Source organism: Mesoplodon densirostris, chromosome 9 (genome assembly GCF_025265405.1).
Source record: "Mesoplodon densirostris isolate mMesDen1 chromosome 9, mMesDen1 primary haplotype, whole genome shotgun sequence".
In the NCBI taxonomy this organism is placed as follows: Eukaryota; Metazoa; Chordata; class Mammalia; order Artiodactyla; family Ziphiidae; genus Mesoplodon; species Mesoplodon densirostris.
The window spans coordinates 54,270,820-54,287,799 of record NC_082669.1 but is presented as its reverse complement, the minus strand read 5'-3'; the positions used below and the strand labels follow the sequence as shown (position 1 = coordinate 54,287,799).

Genomic DNA, 16,980 nt, shown 5'->3' with positions numbered 1-16,980 from the left:
AGTAGACCCTGCTATGTGAGACGTTAAATCTAGAGATTTTAGAGCCCTTCCACTAAGGCCCTTCTTTATGCCAACAAAGCAGCAGAAACCCAGAGGTGAAATGTAGCTTTTCTGCCTGCTAGAACCAAATCCAGGACCCTTGATTCCCAATTCAATGCCTTGCTGCCCTATCATGTTTTTTTCTACTATCAGAATCCAACAAATAGTTTATTTTTAATTCTCCAGTTTGTTGTGGTGGTGTAGAAATAGCCCACATCTTGTACAAAAACCAGATGCCACAGATATTTTTGAGTAGTTTTCTAAGAAGGAAACTACATACAGAGTGATATGCTTGTGTGTATACAAACCAGAGCTGCTTTCCTACTCAGAGTTTTTCTTTTTTTTTTTTTCTTTTTTTTTTCTTCTTCTTTTTTTTTTGGGGGGGGGGTACACGGGCCTCTCACTGTTGTGGCCTCTCCCGTTGTGGAGCACAGGCTCCAGACGTGCAGGCTCAGCGACCATGGCTCACGGGCCTAGCCACTCCGTGGCATGTGGGATCCTCCCGGACCGGGGCACGAACCCGCGTCCCCTGCATCGGCAGGCAGACTCTCAACCACTGCGCCACCAGGGAAGCCCCAGAGTTTTTCTTTAAGCGAAAAGAAGAATGTGTTTTGATGCCTTACAAGCTAAGTGCTATTTCACACTATAAGGCTGGGAGAACAAGGTAAAAAGGTCTCTAACAATTATTTTCCAACAAAGTAAAACATAACTGCAGTTGTTCTCTAGCCTTCTGGTATCTTGCTTCTCTTGGTACCATTACACTTTGATTGATGTCATAGTTTATTTGTCCTTGACAGTGAGCGTAATGTTTTTCCTTCACAGATCTTTGCTGTTACATATGCAGTCTTGAGTGAAGTAGAGGTGAGAATTGACAAGGAATGGCTATTCGTTTCCATGCACAGCCAAAAAAAGCATTAAGTTATTATGCTCCCTTTCCTTCAGATGTCAACACTTACTGTAGTTTTAAAGCACCTGTTATCCTTTACTAATAACCGGTTTCCTTTTAAACTGACATTCTAATATCCAACTTGAATTCCATAGAATTACCACAAAATGCGAAGTGATATGGGAAATCTGGTTCCAAATTATGCTGTCTGCTTCATCCTCATCATTTTACACATTTTGGGGGGAAATTACAGGCAAACAAGACTGGTAGAAACAGGCCACCCTTTTTGTTCCTATACCACGCAGCTTTGATGGGGATTTAGCTTGTTAGGCAACAGACAGGGCCCTGGCAGACTGGGGACGGCAGGTGGTGGAGCGTGTGGAACACCTGGACTCTGGGCCTTCCTGGACCTCTACCTAGTTCTGGAATTAAAGTTGTACATAGTCTTAGTTTCCTCATTTCTAAATTGACAGGGTGGTTGAAGCCTGACTCTGCTCTTTGGAGTCCCATGGCAATGCAGAATCCCAGCCTCCCCTCCCCAGAGTCTCTGATTTGAAATATCTAAATAGGACCAGATTTGGGGATCCACTGCACTGCATCATCCTGAGGTGTGTCCTGGCTTTCAGTCCTGTCCCTCTACAGCCCACCTCCCCCACAAAAGATCTTTCCTTGGGTCAGACTATGATGACTTGGTTTGTTCTGAGAAGCCAGTGTGGTCAGGCAGAGGCAGTAGAACCCAGTGGTTATACAGAGGCTTTCAAGTTGAATGTGGCTAGGAAACCTGGCTCTGCCCTTTGCAGAATGGCCTTGAGTGAGTCTGGGACCTCTCTGAACCTGGTTTCCCTTCTGTAAAACGGAGAGAAGAGCGGGCCCTTCCTCATGGAGTTCTGTGAAGGTCCAAGGAGATGATGGAGAGCAGTGAAAGAGGCAGAGGACCTGGTTGGTGAGAAACAGCTGTTACTCTGCTCCTGAGATGGGCCCTAAATGGGGCCCGTAGAACGGCTGCATACATTCGTCCGGATCAATGCTAGGGAGGCCATTATTCAAAAATGCCCCATTATTAGAAGGGTCTTATAATTCAAGGCCCCTAGTTTCCTGGGATGATGGCATTTTGTAGCTGAAAGAAACCTGGAAATAATCTCTTCCGATCCTTCTTTTTCAAATGCTCTTATGCCCCTGGGGGCTAAGCCTCAGAAGTGGTCCCCCTTTATCTCCAGTCTCAGGAAGGACCCCCTCTTCCATCCAAGCCAGTTGTCCAAATCAGAAACCTGGGGTCATTCTTTCACCACCCCGTCTCCAGCTTACACTGATCATGGGTCCTAGACAGGCACAGTAGCTCTCCCCTTTCCATTCCATCTCCTTTTTCCCTAAATCCACATTACAGGCAGACTCAGCTTCTTACATTACACCTTATGGGCCATGCTCTCTGTTGACAGGAAGTTATGAACATTCTCTTCCCTTGGCTTTTGCTGTTCTGTTAACCACATGTCTTGCAGTTCTCATCTCAGATGTCTTTTCCTCTGGAAAGCCTTCTCTAATACCTTTCTCTAACACATGACTGAGTTAGTCCTGTACCCTATCCTTGACCTTATCAAATTATTTAGCACCATTTGCCTGTTCATTTGTCTTTTTCTCCTAATAGAGCACAAGCTTTTGGGGACAGGGTTGTATTTTTCCATCACTGAGTCAATGTCCAGCACAGATCCTGCCACATAGTAGGACTTCAATAAAGGGTTATAGAATTAACGAGTGAATGAATGAATGAGCACTTAAACTAGTTAGGGCAGGTCTGAGATGCTGGCCACAGACATTCTTTCCAAGGACCGCAATTTTTTTCTGCAAATTTCCTTGGAAGCTTCAGATCCCGAGTCTGTGGGATGCTCTAGTTAACTGGCCATGGTCATTGACTCCTAAGTTTAAGATTTTCCAGTTTTTGTGTTGTTTGTAGAGAGTTAGAAATAGCCTTAAGCTTATAAGTTTGATATTTTCAAACTTTATTTAGGCTTATATTTTAAATAAAACAAGTTTAGAATAAAAAGGAAACGAAATGTTCTTTAATGCTAATCTGAGTGACAGTTTTTTGCCAGGACTGAAAACTAGTGTGAATTGGGACCACCCAGGTTGGTTGTCTCTACAGAATCCAGAAAACTGTGTACATGTATAAAATTACACTCTCTGCGTCTTTGGATGTCAACTGCTTTTTTGGTTGTGGTATTATGGATGAAATCTGATTTTAAAATAAATATAGTGGTCACCATTTAAGACACAGAGCCAATGTCATGAAAAATTGGCTTTAAAGCAATGAGGTGTGCTTAATGAGGCCACCCTGAAATTTCGTCCTGTCCTTGGCCTTCTGCCAAATTGCTGCAAGGTAAGATGGACAGAGGCTTCCCGACCTTTCCTCACTTGTTCGGCTAACAGCTATGCAGCTGTCTTTGGAAAAATGACTGACAATTCTCGGCTGACAAATTTTCTTTCTTCACATACCCTCTCTGGGTCTCAGCTGTGATGACTCTTCACAAACAGAAATACCATTTGCTGGGAGAGACACCGAGCATATTTTAAATTACTAGTATGCAAAAACTCCTTGTTGAGTCATTAAAATGTATTAGGACTCTGTAGTATTTACTTGGGAAAAACCAGAGGTTTCATGATTAGGGCTTGGTATAACTGCCTTGGATGAAGTAACACATTGTTTAGTTTAAGGTGCTAGTTGCCTTTATTTCCAATAAGTCCCAGTTACCTAACTTTGCATTTTTCCTGGTCAACTTTGAGTGTTGATAGCTTTCCTAAGCTTCTGTTACGTCTAGATGGACATTTATCCTTACTAATATTTGTCATTATATTGTCTGTTTCCTTAAGAATTAAAAAAGGCAGAAGGCAGAGAATGATTGTAGAGACACCTTGTATCGTGGGAGTGACACATTGTAGGTGGAGTTCGGGTGTGCTATTTTTGCACCGTGTCTGGCCGTGCGTGTTGACACGTGGTTTATGTTCTAATACGTTTTTTGAATGCTTAATGATTAAAGTTAGAACTTCCCTGGTGGTGCAGTGGTTAAGAATCTGCCTGCCAATGCAGGGGACACAGGTTCGATCCCTGGTCCGAGAAGATCCCACATGCCATGGAGCAACTAAGCCCGTGTGCCACAACTACTGAGCCCACGCTCCACAACTACTGAAGCCCATGTACCTAGAGCCCATGCTCCGCAACAAGAGAAGCCACTGCAGTGAGAAGCCCATGCACCGCAATGAAGAGTAGCCACCTCTCGCTGCAACTAGAGAAAGCCTGCGTGCAGCAATGAAGACCCAAAGCAGCCAAAAATAAATATAAAAAAATAAATAAATTTATTTTAAAAAATGATTAAAGTTAGAATAAATTAAAAAAAAACAGATTCTGTGCCTTTCTGCATAGGACATACATGACAGAAGGTTATAGATATTATGCCCTAAGTTTATTCAAAAGGAAGATTAGATGGATCTTTTTCCGTTCACTGTACATAAGCTCCATTAGAATCTCTCGTGTTCATTACCACCGGCACTCCGTTGTCCTTAAATAAGTTTTTGTTGAAAGGATGAGGAAAAGTGGCTTTGTTATGAGCACTGGGTCGCTGGAAACTTAGATGACTCCTCCTCACAGTGGTGGTGTAAAGGGGCTTACTGAATGGGATATAGCTGGTGGAAACTGCTCTGAATGGTGTGTAATTCTTAGATTCCATAGCTGTAGAAGAGCAATTACCAAAGGCAGAATATTCATTCATTGAACGCATTTTTTATTGATAATTGTGCATCAACTGTGTCAAGCCTTGATCTGGATGTGTGGATATAGTGGTGAACAAAATAAACACATTATCTGCTCTCAGTGAAGCTGACAGTCCAGTTATGGCTTAACTCTTCACTGTAAAACCATGCTATTTTGTGTTGGCTTCCTGAGATGAATTTTGCTTATCTTCGTTTTTTCATTTGTATTTTAGCAATGGCAGTGGTAATTCCCTTTTCTTTCATTTCCCCCTTTTCCTTCAGTCCTTTTTTTAATTTTATGGCATGTGAATACTGATACAGATCCTCACTCTGCAAGGTCCTTTTTCTTAGTTCTGTCTTTGCCTCTGTTGTTTGCATAAACTTTGGAACTTGCTAGTTTAAATGTTAAAATTGGGAAAGAACGTGAACTTTGATATCTTCCAAGATTAAACTGCCGCTTCAGAATTTTAGGTTATATGAGAGTGCCTGAATCTTCTAGTATCCTCATTAGCCCTTATCGATCCCCATAATGGCAGTTTCCCCTCTGATGACAGGTAGACTTCAAACATATGACTGCATTTTAAGCCTGAGGTGAATAATAACAGAAGCCTTGAGCCTAGCACTATGTGCAAAGATGCATTTTTTGCTTATAATTGGGGTGTAGGTTACCATCTGGGAGTAAGTCAAGGTTGCATGAACTCTTTCTGCTTTAGATGCCACAACAGAAATTATACTTCACTGCTTTGAAATGTACTTTGCACTCCTGAAAGATGTAATGTGTCTGTTAGGGGGGCCAGCTTGCCCCTGAGGAGAAAGGTGTGTCTGATAACTGGATAATTGGCTTTTGACACGCTCTAAGACAACTTCACGCCTGTAAACTCACAAAGCCTTGTCGTGAGGTAGCTGCACATCAAATAGGATGTTATCGTGTTTCAGATGTGGGGCAAATGCCTTGTCTCAAGTAGTAATTGTGTTATGAAAAAGAAAAGAGACCTGAGAACTCCCCCCAGAATTCCACCACTAACCTTCTTTAACCTGTATTTTGACTTGTTGCTATCCTATAAGAAGACAAGCTGGATCTGGCTATAAGAGGCTCAGACAAGATGTGTTTTTAAGATAGAACTTGGGGAAACAATGTCTCTCTCCTAAATGATTTTTTGTTTTGTATTTTTCTACATGATAATTTTCTCCTTTGAGTTAATATGTATAATGGAAGCCTATGAAAATCAGAATTAAGCAACAATACTTATTCACGTATTGTTCACATGCTTTAATAAACATTCTAGCCTGGTTTATTTAAACCATGGTAAACTTAGATTACTGATACAATAGTGTATTGTACAGTTACAGATTTTCATAACTAATTTTACCTTTTAGCCAGATCCCAATAATTCCTTGTTTGCATAATTCCAAAAGTGAGCCATGAATATTACAAACACACTCATCAAGAACTGATCATATGTCTTCCCAGAAGGGACAAGGGGTTTTAAAAAACCAGACAGAATTTTTTTTTTAAATCACATCCCAGTTAGAAATATTTTGCCGTGATGGTATCTTCCGAAACTGAGTGAGAAAAACTCTCATACCCTGTGATAGAGACAGGAAGAAGCCTTCAACCAAAGAAAGTACTGGGTTAGTGATTATTAAATGGAGCAGTTACAATGTTTTTTCATCCTTTGTACGCATGATTGTATCTATTTAGGGCTTTTGCCTGGTGCTTGCTGCCATGCATTTACCATTTTCAGTTTCAGCCAGGAAAAGCATACCTTTAGCTCTCTTATTCACTTTTCTTACTGGCATCTACTTTCTGTAGGCTGATATGCAGCAGAAGAAAGAACCAGTTCAGGATGACTCTGACCTGGATCGCAAACGCCGAGAGACAGAGGCTTTGCTGCAAAGCATCGGGATATCGCCGGAGCCCCCTCTAGGTACTTAAAAAGTGTTTTGTGTTACTATTTCCTCAGATCTGACTTGTGTGGGATATACCATGTCCAGCATTTACTATTCTTTTATGTCTATTTTTGTTTTTATTTTGTAAAAAATGCTTTGGCTTATGGGTCAGATGTATTTATTTTTGGAATTGAGGGGGCTGGAAGGAAATAGGAGGACAGGTTGTAGAGTTGTTAGCAGTTTGCTGCTTATTGGCTGATTCTGCGGTCAACCTTCTCCACTGTGTTATTTGTTAAATGAGTTGCCACATGGTAAATACAAGAAATCTCGAAATTAAGAAAAAAATATTGTTCTTCATTGTCATTGCTGAATCCCTGCCTCTCTGCCAACCTAAATACTGTGAATCTGGTTATGAATTTCATAACCACCACAGACATAGTTATTCCATGATGAAAACAGAATGCTCGATGGGAAATTAGAAGGAAAACTTAGCAGGGTGACAGATTAGCAGCTAATTAACAAGTTTAAATTTCTTTGACTCTGTTGTGTATCTTGGTTTCATTGCTCATCGGCATTTTTGCTGCAGCACCCTTCCTCCAACTCATTCACTCCTAGTTAATTATCCATGACCTCATTTTATCCAGGGTTTGGATATTGAATTATTTGTTTTATTTGTGTTGAAGGTAACTTGTACATTATGTGTTTACTCTGTCACTTAACTATATATCACTCATATGATAAGTTATTTTATTTTTCTTTATCCATTTGCTTTCCATACATTTTAGAGTAATCCTAGGGTGTCTGTAAAACTACGTGATATCCAATATAGGAAAACAAAAACTTTATAAGTAATACATATAAATAAATACAGTACAGGTCTCCTTTTAGCAATGGTTTGTCTTCTTTTATTTCCATCATTGGCTTTTATATTAAAATAAATTTTCATGTATTTCCATAATTCTTAACAATAAAAATCATCCCATGTATAACAAAATGGCAAGTGTTTATATCACTATAAATAAGAAAAAGAGCAATATATCATAAGCATACAAATTATTGAGTACTGCTGAATATAATTTAATACATACACACAAAACTAAAACACCATGAAAAGGCATTTTATACTCAACTTCAGTTTGTAGTAGGTAAAATCATATGTCTAACAATGATATAATAAACCCAAATAAGACGTTGATTATTTTGTTAGCTTCTTTGTGGTATGAAGGAGGTAAACTATGGGATATTTGAGTGATGGACCTTCTTTGAAGAGCTGACAAATTTTTTTATTACTTAGTTGACAAGTGATATATATTAGACACTTTGCAATTGTATTTTTGCCTCAAAATAGCCTTTGAAGTTATACTGCAATGTGAACACTGGTTAAACCCAATAGTAGAATATCTATTCTCCCCTAACCTGCATAAAGCCAGGAATTAAACCTTAAGAGCAAAACAGTTTAAACATCCCTAAACCATGACCAAATTCTGAACTATCCCTGCATCCCTGCCAAAGGGCCCTGGCAAGGGTAGACTCCATTTTCAATTTTCATCCATCTTTCCGACTGACCCTCTGACTTATTGCAGAGGGTAATCAGTGAATTAATTGTAGAACCACATGAAAATTCCTAGTTACTTGACAGATCTGCCATTGTGTTATAGGATTTGGACAAAATAGTTAAACCCTTTACCTTATTAAATAAATAAAAGGAAATTGCACATGATTGAAACCAAATGGGAATCTACACTACGTATTGAAGTTTCTTTCTGCCCATATGGCTTCTTTGGCATGTGTGATATTGAGAACCCGTTCTCATCTGGCCTGAAGCCACCTTGGCTATTTGGTGCAGCTTCTATCTGAAGGACATTTGGCTTGTACCTGAAGGATAGAGAAAAAAAATACGTTTGCATTTCCTTTAGTTTTTTTCTTTTATTATCCTTGCTCTCAGACTTTCAGCTTGCACTGACCTTGATCTTTGAACTTGCTTCTCCTGTCTGCAGAATGGCAGTTTGCTTATGTGCACATGGCAGTGCTTTCTAGAGCTGCCAGAAGCAAAGGAACACAATTCACAAGCACAGTAAACATTACAATGGGATGAGACTATTAATTAAGTGTAAAAATAAAGCAGCCTGGCATTTTGCTTTGTTTTGAAAGAGATTTTTAAATTACCAGGTTCAACATTTACCCTTTCTCTGTCACTTAGTCTCTCACAGCAAATGCAGTTTATACTCCATGGACAATAGATTTCCCTCCAAATGCAGACATACAACAGCCTTTTCTGACTCCCCGTGACCATTTAAAATTATTCAGAATCACTTATTTTGTAATCTTTTAAAGTTTTATAGACACCTCATCTTATTTTTAATAGGTCACATCTATACTAACAAAATAAAGTGGAGAATTAGAATTATCTGGATAGTTCATGCTAGAGAGAGATTTGACTTGAATTATCTGGATAACTGTTTTGATTCTCCATTTTACTTTGTTAAGGTGGACATGGCCTTAGAATCCCTAAGTTAATTCTGTCTAAATTCATTTCAAATTTTAATTTCCAAAGTATGAAAAATTCACTTGACTTTCTTCCTTTTCTTTTCTTTCCTTTTTTTTTTTTTTTCCTTATCCCATCTCAATCTCTCCTGGCCATACAACCACTTTAATTTGGCCCATTTGTTTTGATTTGTCTGACGCTGCTCTTCCCCAGTGCAGTCGCTGCATTTTTTAACATGGGATACCTGTTATTTTCATTATTTAGTCCCAACCCCTATGTCTCCCTCCTCGAAATCAGTGAGCACTCCCAGTGAAGCTGGAAGCCAAGACTCAGGCGACCTGGGACCATTGACAAGGTAAGAATTTTCCCTTTACAAAGGCCATGGTGGGGTGTCAATAATACAAGCCCCCCCCCCGCCACCAAAAAAAAGGTCTGAAAACCACATCATTCTTTTGTACACTGTTAAATGTGCATACATCTTCAAAGTATCAGTCATTTTATGTTTACATTTATGGTGGCTTGCTATTTTTGGTGGCATAGCATTGAATTTGAACCCTAGAAATGATAAACTTATATATTATCCTTCCGTGAATGGGCTAGTTTAGCACCATGTATCTTGTTTGACAAACACAAACATACCCATTAGCTTAGGCCTAAAAGAAAGCAGGGAAGGACCAAAGACAAATGGAATATATATCCAGCTTCTTCTTATTCCACTTTGGTTTTGGTTTCCATGAGAATCTTTGTGACTAGAACGCTGAGATGTTCTAACCCTAAATTTAATTTTTCAAAAGTCCTGTTTATTTGCTTAATAGAGTTGATTAATTTGAGAACTGGGCCCCCAAAGTGTTTTTATTATCATTACTAATTATTATAATCATCAGGATTGACTGCTCTGTTTTTGTCAATTGCCAAATTTTTATTACACTAGGTATATTCCAAGATTATGTAATTAGCTTCTCAAAGCGGATATAGACATTCTCTAATTTAACCACTGAGGGGACATCTAAAATGTAAAGATGCAACGAGAGAAAGGAGAAGGCTCATTAATATGCATAGAGTCATGAAAACTTTCTTAATCCAGGTGCCTTCAGCAGGATTCCCACATGAGGGTGCCTATTGGCAGGTGATAGAGATGAATGGGGAGAGAACCTGTGGCAGCTGGTTAGCAAGCACTCCCTTTGTAAAGGTCAGATGTCTCCTCACAGCTCAGGCTGGTTGAGCTCAAGTCGGAACATGGACCCAGTTTTTCCACATCTTTCAATTTTTCATGAGAAGCTAAAAATTCAAGTATTTGTGCAACAGTCTCCTAAATGTTAACTGTTAATGACTTTGTTAAAAGTAGTTGTGGGCCAGATCTTGTTGACAATTTGTGACCTCTCTCTTTGACTCTTAATTTTTTAAAAATCATGAAATATTTTAATAAAATTTCAAATAAAAGAAACAGCCATCGACAACACCACCATTCTGAGAAATCAGCCTTTGCCTTGTCAATATACCTTTCAATCCTTGTCTACCTGTGTACCTTTCTTGCTACCATATATGTTCCTGGAGGAGAGGTATACAATTTTGCATTTTTCTCTGTTAACACATTATCACAAGCATTATGTTCTGAAAGTCCATTGTTTCCAGAAAAGCGTAGGCAATTTTGGTAGAGAAAACTATGGAAATGAGAATAGTATTAGCCTGTGCTGTAGGCCTGTTTTTTGCTTTCTGAAACCAACGTGTAAGACTGAACTGATCTCACCAACATCTGCCTGTTGGTGTGTTTCAGACTTGAGTGTTTTGTTTTGATAGGGCCTTTTGAAACCAGTGGACACTGCTTTCAATTTGAGAAAAGTGAAAGTAGAGACTTTTGTGGGCACCAGGCTGGTTTATGTTAGTGTATTGCCTTTGTGATTTGGGGTAGCACACGTCTTCTCTCATCTTTTGCTTTGAACACTTCAAAAGGTCTTTGAGGGGGAGAAAAAGTAATAATAACACAGCATGTACCATCTAACATTTATACAAGAGCAGGCACAATATAATCACATTCCTTAGGGGGTCGTTGGCCTGTCATTAATTTAATGTATTTGCCTGTTTCTGTACAACGATGGTGTTGTGTCAGTGATGCTTAGTGTCAAGGGGTGCAGTTGGCAGCATTAAATACTATTACTGACTTCATAGTTGATGAGCCCTTTTGAAAACTTCTAGAGAAAGCTGACCTATGCTGTTAGCACTCTGGGGACAGCAGCAGTTATTCCTTCTGAGAGAACATCACTTCATTTCTTTCCCCTTCTTACATGTTTTTTTAACTTAATCACTTTGGAAGAGGCGCTGTCTACTCCTACCCCACACAAACTCCACAAACTCCAACTAGCTTCCATTCTTTATAGGAACATTCTGGCAAGAGTAGGCAACTAGAAGTCAGTGAGTATCTCCCTTGCTAAGTGCAGGTTTCATAGAAATGCAAGGAAACTGGCATTGAGGAAATGATGATTTTCAGAAAAACTAAGCATAAACTTGGCTTGAGGAGACAGCATTAAAAATAGCTTAGTAAATCTTGACCTTGTTTTGAACTTAGGAACATTCTGCTCAAATTTACGTTTTTGCTTCCATGAAATATATATGAGAGTTAAATTTCAGAAGAATGTTATATTTCAGTTTTTAAAATTCCACTTGGAATGTCTTTTTCTGTAGAAGAAACATCTTTTGAAAACAGTTACTACTAACTCTAACACTTCATAAAACATGAGGCTGAGAAAAAACTTGGTAATTCCTAAGAATGTAACTCTATAGTCATAAATTTGCATATTTGTATAGAATTTGGACCTTTTGAAAAATGGAAACTCTTTCAGAAGATAACTTAGGAGTCAAATCAACATATCTGGTCCTACCTAAAGGGGCACATAAATTCTGTCATTCATTTGCCAACATTTCAAACCAAAACTACAATTTTCTTTACAGAGCCAAAATTGGGAAACATTTCTTATATAAGACCTGTAAGTGGTTAATTTGGAAATGGGCATACTTAAGGTACCCTATTATAAAGAGAAGGTTAAAATAGTGCTTTAAAAAATCAGGTATAACAAAATTTTCTTTTATTGATTTTTAAGAGCAGTTAAGTAAATTTTCTAAATTGAGTGAATAGAGTAGATATATTTAATAATTTTTCAATTATACTAGTGTGATTTAATTTTTAAACTTACAGTGTCATTATTTGTATTCCAATTTCTGCTTCTGTTGTTATGGCCTGCTTCTCATTTGCAACTTACATTTGTGGTACTTTTCTCTTTCTCTTAATTAGTTTTTGTAGAACCAATTAATCATTGCTCATTTAAATATATTGGACAAAAGAACAAGCTCTTGGGTTTCAAAAAAATCAGTTTATTAATAAAAAATTTAAAAGACTAGTTTTACAAACAAATGTAGATGAAAAAATCCTAAACATACTATTTGCAGCTGGAATCCAACACAATATTAAAAGGATACAATGTTATGCTTGGGATATTGACTCAAAAATTGGGATTGATTAAATAATTCAAGGATATTTTAGTATAGGAAAATATGTTACCATAATTCAGCCTATGAAAAGGTCAAAGAGGGAAAAGTAAATATTGCAGTATATTCTGAAATGGTACTTGCAAAACTTAAACATCTAGTCCCATATTTTAAAACTTAGTAAACTAGGAATAGAAATGTTTTTCTCAATATGATAAAGAATATTAATTTCAAACCAACAGCTTACATCCTTTATACATGAGAGTGAAGCAGTAGCACTTTATAGCTCTCAAACAAGAATGACTTATGGTTAGTTGAATACATGTCTCTCTTCCTCAGGGAATGACAGGTCCTTGAGAGCAGGGAGTAAGTGATATTTGCGGTTGTATCCATATAGTAGGTATTCATTAAATGTTTGTTGAATGAATCAAGTATCCTCCTGCTTTTTACAGATCAGGGCACTGAGACCCAGAGAGAATAAGTAATTTTCTCAAGCTCACACAGGACATAGCTACAGTGCTAGGTTTGAACCTGGGCAGGATGATACAAGTTTCCACAATCTATACCTCAACCCTACATCAGCTCTAACGACAATCGATATAAGTGATACACAACCTACTCCGTTAGGTTACTGTGATTAAACAAATTAATATCTGTTAAGCACTTGGAAAGGAGGCTGGCATATATTAAGTATATGTGAGTTTTAGCTATTACTGTTATTTTTTTCATACTTTGATTTAGCCCAGCCCTTAATCCCTAACCTTCAGATATTCAACCAGAAATGAATCGAAGTGAGAATCGTTCAGCCCACATTTATTCTTATTCACATGGATGGTTCACAAGGGACTTTGCACTAGGGCTCTTCTCATGTTTGGCTGAGATTCCTTAGGCGTCTCAGTGACAAAACTAAATTAGAGGCTGCACTGGCCTGTGGAAACTAGGACAGTATTGACATCATAAAATTTACTGTATACCAGAGCATAGGCTACACACTGTCCCAAACCTGATTCAAGAGGAAGACTTTGAAAAGGATTTCAAAGGTAAAATATGTCTCAATGTGATAACATATTGTGCAATCTCTTGTTACAATAACACCCATCCTGTAACATCCTTAAAAAAAATAGTCATGGGGAGAATATTCATGCTTGTCTTTTGTGACAAGTGGCATGGGGTGGACGGATGGTAATACAGTTGATTTCTCTCTTCCTTTTGGACCCTCTGTAGCCTTAACATCATCACGAAGTTCTACTTTCCAATCAATCAAGGACACTCAAGTACCACTGCATTTTATTTTTAATAATCTCTTATTATTATAGAAACAATGTCAGTTCATTTTATACAATTAGAAAATATAGACAAGCAAAAATAGAAAAAAATCATATTCCTACAGAGAATATGCATCAGCACTCTTAATACCTTAGTGTATATTCTTTCACACAATATATATGTCATCATATATATGATAAATGATATCATACTGTACAAACTGTTGAACTTGCTTTTCTATTCAGGTATCTCTATTTTTCCATTTCGGTACATTTTCATCTTATCTAGTATCTATACCATCTTCAAATTTCCCCAGTTGCTCCCACCATAATCCCATTATATTTAAAATTGATGCCTGTCTTCCCAGCTATCAGCACCTATTAACCAAAACGCTTATATCCATAGATTTTCTCTAGAGAGGTGAAGCCCCTCCCAAGGGGGCCTTAGATGCAGCAACAGAAGAAATGTCTTCTGAAACACTTAACAGGAGAACAAAGATACAGAGTGGATTAGAGGTCTTTCAGGCTTCTAGCTTCATGTGGACTCCAGATCAGAACTGGGACAGATGTCTGCAGATCCTCTCCTGTTCAGTTTGAACATTAGGTCTCTGTATAGTTGATATTAAGTATCATGTTGACAAAATACTTTGGGTAAAATTCAGATATTTGATAAACTCTGCCTTTCCCTGACCTACTTACTGCCTAGTGAACTCTGAACTCACAAATAAGGAAATTAGAATAATTTATTCATGGTCAGCTTGTGCTGGCTGCACCTGGTCACCACTTTTCTCTTGTAATTCGAGGAGAGGAAAATGTGCTCAGGGACCATGTGCGCTTAATGCCCGACAGAAAATCCTCAGGACTTTTAACTTCATCCACAATTGGACTCCGTAGGATTCTCTGGCACTACCTGAACCTCAAAGGATTTTTAACTCTTTTTGGTGAAAACATCACTATCTTTCAAGGTGCTCTGATGAATCAGAAGCTAAAGAGAAGACTGTAAGGAGGTTTTAGTAAAGGTAGAAAAGTACAATTCAATAATGCAAAACCTTGGGGGAAATTTAATAAGACTAGTAAGATTTTGTGCATCCAAAATTCCTTAAATGATCATTATGTAAAGAGAAGTTGACAGGATGCTACCAGCTAGTTGGACTTCAGGGAGACTGAAATCACTGATTCGAGGCTGATTAAAAGTCAATCTCGGGCTTCCCTGGTGGCGCAGTGGTTGAGAGTCCGCCTGCCGATGCAGGGGACACGGGTTGGTGCCCCGGTCCGGGAAGATCCCACATGCCGCAGAGCGGCTGGGCCCGTGAGCCATGGCCACTGAGCCTGCGCGTCCGGAGCCTGTGCTCCACAACGGGAGAGGCCACAACAGTGAGAGGCCTGCGTACCGCCCAAAAAAAAAAAAAAAAAAAAAAAAGTCAGTCTCTCGGAAATTAAAGTGTACACTATAGGGTTTTCTCTTTATGTAGCACATAGACTGATTAGTTAAAAATTGTTGATATCCTGTCACTCTGTCTCAGGCAGAGAGTGCTGTATATACCCATATGGTTATAGTTATAGGGTAAACATCTATTTTTAGCAAGGGGTTGCTGAGATTTCTTCTAGAGAGACTGCTTGCTTGACAGCAGGTCCTCTGTGTAAGATTTGGGGAAAACACATCCTTGCTCTGTGATGGGAAGTCTTGCATTTCTTTTTTGAATCCAGCTCCAATGGACTCCCTGTATGGCTTAGTGTGGCCCATATCAGAGCTCCATGTTAGGGCTTTAGCCAACAGAGGGAAGATTCTCACACAGTAAATGAAGAAAGAGGCTTTTTAAAAAGAGCCTGGTATAAGTGTGTATTGCACTATTCCAATTTTACTCCTGACACTGGAAAAAATCTTTATCATTGTCATTGCCAGGCCAAAGTAAGGAAATCATTGAGGCTGGGAAGTAAAACATTAACTCATTATTTAAATGTCATTCTTAATTAATTGACATCACATTAATGATTCTGACAGATTAAGTGATGTGATGGATTTTAAAATGTCCTTATTATTCACTGTATTACTTTTGGAAATGGCACTTAGAAAAAGAGCTTGGGGATGACACTGACTGGAGATTTTCTGTTTGGCACTATGCTCACATTGGCCCAAACTGTTTTCTTTATCTGATTAGTGACTAGTGATTTGTTTGAAAGAGAAGACGTGAACAAGAGTCCAGAAAAACTGTGGGACTCAGGGGAGCTTGGTATTCTGCCCTCGAGAGGTCTCTCCACCTTAAAGAGAAAAGAAGATGACAATTTGAGCTCCAAGGTGGTTGCTTCAGGGACTAACAAAAGCTGCTAAGTTCAATTGGTAGAGAAAGTAGCTGGACTTCTTTTCATTCGCAGCACAAACTAGCATTATGGTCAGCATTCTTTTCAGTTTTATGGAAAAATGATTGACATACATCACTGTTTAAGGTGCACAGCATGACGGTTTGATCTACATGTATTGTGTAATGATTAGCACGATAGGTTCAGCTAACACCCATCTTCTCATATGGGTACAATAAAAAGAAAAGAAAGAAAAAAAGAAAAAGAAAAAACATTTTCACCTTGCAATGAGAACTCTTAGGATTTACTATCTTAGCAACTTTCCTGTATATCATACAGCAGTGTTAGCTTTAATCATCACGTTGTATGTTACAGCCCTAGTACTTATTTATCTTATAACTGGAAGTTTGTACCTTTTGACCCCCTTCATCTAATTCCCGCTCCCCCACGCTTTGCCTCTAGTAACCACAAGTATGATCTCTTTTTCTATGAGTTTGTTTGGTTTTTTTGGATTCCACATATCATTGAGATTATACAGTTTTGTCTTTTTCTGTCTGACTTATTTCAATTACCATAATGTCTTCAAGGTCCATCCATGTTGTCACAAACAGTAGGATTTCCTCATAATATTTCATTATATGTATGTGTGCATACCACAGCTTCTTTATCCATTCGTGCATTGAGGTCAGCATTTTCAAGATAGGCTGTCCTTCTTCAGTGTGGAAGTGAGCCTGAAAATTCTCCTGGCACCATGTGGTGACATTGTGCCATACAAGACTGAGTTCTGTGTAAGTGGCTTGGTAGAGATGAAGGGAGTTAGGCAGACATGCCCTGATTTATTCTCTCATTTTTTAATAAAGAAAATAAAAACTATTTCTTTGGGAATCAGCTTGCCCTCA

The 16,980-nt window shown here is 38.5% G+C and overlaps 1 protein-coding gene across 8 annotated transcripts in view; it reads left to right on the top strand.

The window, feature by feature from the left end:
* DYNC1I1 (dynein cytoplasmic 1 intermediate chain 1) overlaps positions 1–16,980 on the top strand; it is a 343,604-nt gene that overhangs the window by 39,531 nt on the left and 287,093 nt on the right. For 4 of the 8 annotated variants that reach the window (XM_060108139.1, XM_060108135.1, XM_060108134.1 and 1 more), the window contains exons 3-5: positions 862–900; positions 6,477–6,591; positions 9,303–9,393. In XM_060108139.1, the coding sequence (XP_059964122.1) occupies positions 862–900; positions 6,477–6,591; positions 9,303–9,393 (245 nt within the window). The remainder of the gene's footprint in view (positions 1–861; positions 901–6,476; positions 6,592–9,302; positions 9,394–16,980) is intronic. The other 4 variants (XM_060108140.1, XM_060108137.1, XM_060108136.1 and 1 more) reach the window with 1 other exon arrangement.